The sequence below is a fragment of the Grammomys surdaster genome, unplaced genomic scaffold, assembly GCF_004785775.1.
Source record: "Grammomys surdaster isolate TR1022 unplaced genomic scaffold, NIH_TR_1.0 238, whole genome shotgun sequence".
Classification (NCBI taxonomy): Eukaryota; Metazoa; Chordata; class Mammalia; order Rodentia; family Muridae; genus Grammomys; species Grammomys surdaster.
In genome coordinates, this window is record NW_021604683.1 from 2,741,655 (window position 1) to 2,748,428 (window position 6,774).

A 6,774-nucleotide genomic window follows, 5' to 3' on the forward strand; every position below is an offset into this window, starting at 1 on the left:
TGTAGCCAGCCCCAGCCCCGGCCCTGGGCCCCAACCCCAACCCCGGCCCCAGACTCAGACCCAGACCCAGACCCAGACCCAGCACCAGACCCGGCCCCGGCACTGACCCTGACCCTGACCCTGACCCCAACCCAGCACCAGCCCCAGCCCCAGCCCCAGCCCCAGCCCCAGCCCCAGCCCCAGCCCCAGACCCAGCCCCAGACCCAGACCCAGACCCAGCTCCAGACCCAGCCCTGGCCCTAACTCAAACCCCAGCCTCAGCCTCACCCCAACTCCAGCCTCATCTAAACACCCCCACTCTGGTTCCAGGGAGCCTCAACAAGTCCGCCACTCCCACAAGGCAGGATCCCAGTGAGTGTGGCCCAGTCCTGGAGTGACACCAGGATCCCAGTGAGTGTGGCCCAGTCCTTGAGTGACACGAGTGCCCCTAAACCCCTAGGCTTATGCATCGCTGAGAAACAGCCTGATCTCCGTCCTACCTGAACAGGGACCTGGAGGGCCTATGAGGACTCAGAGTTGGCAGTGTGGGTTCAGTCACTGATCCCCTGACCTAAAGGTGGTCACCAGAGCACAGGTATCTCAGGAATGTCCATTTCCACCAGACTTCCTCCACATTCCTGTGCCCCTCCCACCTCCACCAGGAATTCCTCAGAGTAAACACCGGGGAGTCTCTGAGGGAGGGCACAAGGGGCCCTAAGGCAGGTCTGCCACGCCTCTGTGTGACAGGTCTGATGTGGCCTCCAGTGGTGTCCCCAATTTCCATGTACACTGAAGAACAAAGATGCCCACTGTTGGGTTACAGGCAATTCCGATAGACTCCTCCCAAGGACCTAGCAACGGCTTACAGCAGCCATTATCTGCCGCCAGGTGTGGGTGACGCACTGGGCGGCCGTATAAAAGGACTACTTGCTACCCAGCACCCTTTCTCTCTATTCCCTTGTGTTCCCAGCTGGTCTTTCTCTCTTTCTTTCCCCTGTCTTTCTGTCTGCCTTCATGGCTCTGTTCCACCTCGACCAGGTTCTGTCTGTCTGTCCACCTCGACCAGGTTCTCACTCCCCCTCCAGGTCTGTGGCGTGGCGTGATTTCTCAGGGAACACGTTGGCATGGGCCCGCTAGGTACTCCTCCCCCGCAACACGTGCAGCCACGTTATATTTTATAACACCCACCACTGGGCCTTTGCCTGTGCTGGCCCTGCTCCCAGCAGCCCTTCCTCCCCAGGCTTTGTCTCCCCGGATGGTGACCTCACCAAGCCCATTATTATCTTGTGCCTAAAGCAAGACAAAAATGAACCCTACCTGGCCCAGGTCCAGTGTGACGTTGATCTCATTGTACTCCAGGCCACGGGACAGGGGTGGGCTCTGCCACCAGCGCTCAGTGCCGTCGATGGCGTTGCTCACAGGGTGTGCCTTGTTGCTGTTGGCAGCTGTACAGATGTCACAGTACTGGCCCTGCAGGGAGAGATGGCCAGATGACCAAGGGCTAAGCACCCCCTTTCTCCTCTAGAGCCACCATCCTGTCCTATGAACCCTGGGTCCCAAAACACTGTCCTCTGTTCTCAACCTTGAGATCCTCGCCTTTCAGTCAGTCAAGAGATACGGCTCCATTGCAGGAAGCGTCTGAGGGGACACCGGTGGGAAAATCAAGGCAAGCCTCAATGGGAAAGCAGCTTCAGAGGCCTTGGGGGTAAAGGGAGTATGTTCCAGGCAGAGAGCTGGCTACTGGAAAGGCTCTAGGATTGATGCAGTCAAAGAGCAAAGAAGGCAAAAGCACGTAAGATCTCTCCAGCCCTCCCACCTACCACTCTCCCTGGTGGTGGGGATGGGAAGGGGGTTGAGAGTATAGCAGCGTGGGATAGGGGAGGGGGAGGGGTTGCCAATATGGGGTTGACAGTATGGGATGGGGGAGGGGGGTAATAGTATAGTGTGGGATGGGGAGGGGGAGGGGGTTGACAATATAAGATTGGGGGATGAACTTGATAGTATAATATGGGGTGGGGAAGGAGAGGGGGTTGACAATATGGGGTTGACAGTGTAGGATGGGGGATGGGGTTGACAGTGGGGGAGGGGGAGGGTGTTGACAGTATGGGATGGGGGATGGGGTTGGTAGTAGGGGTGGGGGAGGGGGATGGAGGGGTTGATCCTTTGGGGGCAGAAATGAAAGAGTAAGAAAGGCAGAGCTATTAGGAAGAAGGATCATCTGGGGAAGAGAGTTCATGGGGGAATCAGACACCCCCAGCTCCCAGTCTGTGTCTGGAGACACACCTAGCAGTCCAGTACTTCCAGGACTGGCTCTCCAGATAAGAATTAAGCATGTTTTAGGGGTAGGGGGTGGAACTAGAATGTAAATATTCTCCCAAGTGGCAGTGGCAGCAGAGCCTGGGGCTCCCAAATGCCATTTCTGCCCTCTGGGACAAAGGCAAGTCAGGGCGCCCTGGGAACCCCAGTGTCCCCATCTGCAGGGTAGGATAGTGTTGTCCTGCTGAAGAGGCCACCACCACTGCCACGCCATGATCACACTCAGGGCCTGGCAGCTGCTTCATTCACAGCCTAGCCAATGGCTGGGGCCTGTAGGAAGTCCCAGCAGAATCCTGGATGGCTGTTCCTGGTGGGGAAGGGGTGGGGCCAAGGATCCGGGCCAGGAGAACCCCCCCACCCCCTAGGGAAACCAAGCCTGTCCTACACAAAGGCAGTACTGGAGACTTGACAGGGACTGGGGCCCAGAAAGTGACCCTACTCCTCTCAGACTGAGGGTGCGGTATAGAGCTTCTTTCTGAAGAGGTTGGGGTGTGGGTGAACCCTGCCCTGACTGGGCAGTCTCAGTGGCAACAGAGCCTCCAGCCCAGCCCCCATGTACACACAGTAGGCTTTGCCTTCCTGGAAGTCCAGTTAGCTTCAGACTCTGCCTTATGTGTCCATTTCTAGGGTTGTTGGTGGCCCTGAACCCCAGGTGTTGATCTCTGGGGAGCCTGGCAGCCTGTAGAGGCTGCGATGCTCTCCTGATCTTGGTTTAGATATCAGCCCCTGGGCATTGTTCTGGACCACCCAAGCTGACTTGCACCCTGCCAGGCACTGTCTTCTATGATTATCCCATCATACAAACAATCTGGCTAGTTCTCCTGGGGCCCTGAGAGCTCTTTGGTGTTAGGCACGCCTTCCTTTGTGGCTCAGAGGAGCTAGGACAACGATGACCCTAAATGAGCCAGTCTGTCAACCCTAAATGGTGATTCCTTACCTGCAACCTGTGTGTCCTCAGCTCTCAGAGCTACAGAATGGAGACAGTAGGACCCTGAGAGGACCCTGGCCCACGAGTGCCAAGCAGGGTGGGGTAGACATGCCTCCTAGGGAGACTTCTTGTGGCCCAGACCACATAGAACATCATCATACTGCCCCAGAAATCAGGCCCAGGCTCAGGGATACATGGTAGGCCTCTGGGAGCCCGGAGGTCCAGGGAAGCCAGAGTGTGCTTCCTTCGAGCCAACAGAGAGGGTCTAGAGAGTTAGGGAACCACACTGAGAATCTCAAATCAGCTATTCACTGAGCAGTAAGCCACAAGCACCCTTGGTGGCCTGGATTTCCCCCACTGACCTCTGGCTCACAGAAGACAGGGCTGGAAAACTAGGCTTCCTCCACCCTCTGCTGCAGAGGGTCCTGCCAGGAACAGAACTAGGAAACATAGGAGCTGATTAGGACTTTCCCTTCCACTGAGTCATGCCCTATGAGATGCCCACTGGGAGGACAGCAGAACTAAGCCACTTGCCCAGAGGCCCTGTAGGACTCTCAGATTCCTACCTGGGATGCCCTGTCCCTCTTCTGTTGCCATAAAGGGTCCCTGATTCCCTGGGGCCAATCTGTGAGTTTCATGCCTAACCCCTTGATAGTGGGCCACTGCTGAAGCGGTTGTTATTTCTACTTTCTCTCCAAGGAGGTGCAGCAGAGAAGAGCTGTAGCTTCTGACCACCTGGCTGGGCCTTTACCACAATAGGGACATAATAACAATTGTGCAGAACCAGATCCATCTGGCCCAGCGACCTTCTGAGAAGGCCTGTGCACAGGTAGAGCTGGGAACGGACTTGAGTTCCCTTCCCAGAGAATAACAATTATAGAAGTGAAGATCCTGGAAGCCCAGGAAGTCCCTCTGGGTCAGGACAGATCCCTACAGGGCCCCCTCCTGAGACTCAGCTCCCTGACACTATATACAGGAAAACACAGGTTAAGGGACAACTCACTTCCAACTGCTTCCCTCAGATGGATCCTGCTCCGACTTGCAAAGCTTCAAAAACAGGTGTTTGTACTTTTCCAGGCCTCAGGTTCCCTGTCTCTTGATGGCCCACACCTGCTCCTGAGACTGCACCAGGAACCAGAGTACAGGGAGCCGGGCCCTTCTCAACTCCCCCTCCCCACTTGGAGGCCCGAGGAAGGGCGGAGTGAGCAGGGTGGTGGCCAGGTAAACCAGTGAACAGAATTGAATTCCTTCACCGCTCCCCTCTTTCTCCATCCCAAGGAATCTGTTTTCAGCTATTCTTTCCCTCGCCAGCCTCCTTCCAGGAAGGTGCAAACAGATCCCTAGAGAAGGTAGCTAAAGTTACCAGGCCCTTATGACTCCCAACTCTCTTAGGTCCCTAACATGAGACAGGAAGGAGTCCTGCGGCGGGACAACTTGGCCCACCTGTAGGCTCAACCTGAAAGGCAGGGCTCCGGAGAGTCTTTCGGCACAGAATCCACATCTCTTGGGAGACTAAAGCCCAAGGACCTTCCACCTGCTGGGCAGGGGGCTGCCCCACGATGGCCCACAGGTGTTTGCACTCAGCTAAAACTTTGCCTGCATGCTCTCTCCACCTCCCTTCGAAGTTCCCAGATCCCAAGCAGAGAAGCTTCAACTTTTGGCTGGGACAGTGAGACCCAACACCAGGAGAAACGGGCGATGGCTTCCGCGCTCATTCCGTTCCCATCCGGGAGGCCAACAGGTTCCAGCCTGTCCCCGGGGAACAAGGAGCTCCCGCCCCCTCCTCACAGTCAGCCGGCACCCTGGCCAAATCCCGCCCACGCAGGGATCCCGGACTTACGGCTGCCGGGGACAGATCACCGGTCCCCTCCTGCCTAGGTCACCACCACCCCCGCCACCCGATCTTCACCGGCCCTAGGGGCCCTTGATCCTCGACTGGGACACTTCATTGGCTCTTTCAGAGGCACGTGCAATGTCTGCACGAGTTTCGGTGGCCGCGTCAGGGTCCCTCTTAGTCCATCAAAACATGGGACCAGGGAGTCCTGGTGGAGAGTGAGTCGGTATTTACTCTCCCCAGCACTGGGAGCCCCTACGAGACGGCTGGGTTTCGGCGCTAGGGGTGAAACACTACAGGATGGTGAAACCAGCTCCTCCGCGCCGCGCTCACCTGGATTGTCTGGTTGGGATCTCCGCCGGCCACTGGACCCCCAACCAGCTTGCAGTAGAGGTCCTCGGTGGGGCGTGAGGCACTGCGCGTCGGGGCCTCCTCGCCGCAGGTCGCGGACGCGGTGATGCGAGCGCCCTCCGCCAGGTTGAAGTAGGGCGGGTGCAGGCTGAAGCCATCGCCCCCGGGAGTGCGCGCCTCGCCTACCAGCGCCAGCCCAGCCAGCAGCAGCAGCGGCAGTGGCGCGGGGCTCCGGGGGCCACGAGCGCCCGGTGCGCTCCCCGCGCAGAGCTGCCCTCTGCGCTTCGCCATTTTCCTGCTGGGGGCTGCGGCTCTAGGGACAGCGCGCGCCGCAGGAGCCCGGCAAGTCTAGTTTGGGGCGGCCAGCCCGGCTGGCCCCGCCTGTCCGAGGACGTCAGGCCCCGCCCAGGCCCGCCCTGGCGCCCGAGCCTTATGCCCCAGAGAGGGGGTTGGGGGAGGGCACAAGAGAGGGGGCGGCCTGGGGACCTTAACCCTTCGGACCCCGGCCAGACCAGCGTCCTGGAAGGGGCACCTGCTGGCGGTCGGCCAGGCCGTGGGAACTTGGCGCTACTGAGCCTTTCCTCTTCCCCAGGTCGTGACTTCGATCCCCACGGAGACCCCTTGCTTTTTCCCTGGTTGTTCAGGACCCCACACGCCAGGCTTGCCTCTACCCGCCCAGCGGCTCCCCTTTTTTGTTTCCCTAACTTCAAACAGGTCTCAGCCACCTGGCGCCTCCCCGTTGCCCTAGCCTGTTCCTCTCTTCCTTCCCTGTTGGTGTTTGAATAAACTGTGCGTAGCCTTGGGTGGGGACCCAGAGGGGATGTGATCTGCAAATGGTGGGGGGAGGGAGGAAGAACAGACAGGAGGGGACCCCCTACTTCCTCTATTGTTAGGTCGGATTTAGCTCTGTCTACCCATATTGGGTTTAAAACCCCTCTGCAATAGGGGATCAATACAAGAGCAAAGAAATGACAGGCGCCCACCCATGGGGCATGTCCAAGGATGCTCATTGGCCTATAAGGTGCCAGCCCGATAGGCTCCTTGGGAAGCCGAGACTTTGGTTAGACATCTTTGAAGCAAGCCGTGCCTCTAGCTCCTGGGTTTCTGGGGCACAGTGGGCTCTAGTTGATCTGCCAGGCTCTGAGTTGCAAACATTGAAGGTCCTAGAGGCTTAGCTAAGATGACTGTGTACCTCATTTCAGCCGCAGCCGCTGACTGGATCATCTCCCTTGGATTCTAGGACCAAACAGGAAAGCCAGGGGGGTGTAGGGGTCAGACTCAGTTTTTGAGTAGAACTCCCATCTTGCTGGGCCTTCTGGATAATTCCAAGGGTTCGAGTGAGTTCCTGAAACACTGCCATCATGTC

General features: G+C 58.0%; 1 protein-coding gene across 1 annotated transcript in view; it reads right to left on the minus strand.

Annotated features, from left to right (window-relative positions):
• The window catches only part of Lama5 (laminin subunit alpha 5), a 50,181-nt gene extending 44,482 nt beyond the window's left edge, over positions 1-5,699 (minus strand). The window contains exons 1-2 of the mRNA XM_028774073.1: positions 5,391-5,699; positions 1,297-1,449 (exon numbers count right to left, since the gene is read on the minus strand). Coding sequence (XP_028629906.1) covers positions 1,297-1,449; positions 5,391-5,699 — 462 coding nt within the window. The remainder of the gene's footprint in view (positions 1-1,296; positions 1,450-5,390) is intronic.
• Positions 5,700-6,774: the final 1,075 nt, after the last annotated feature.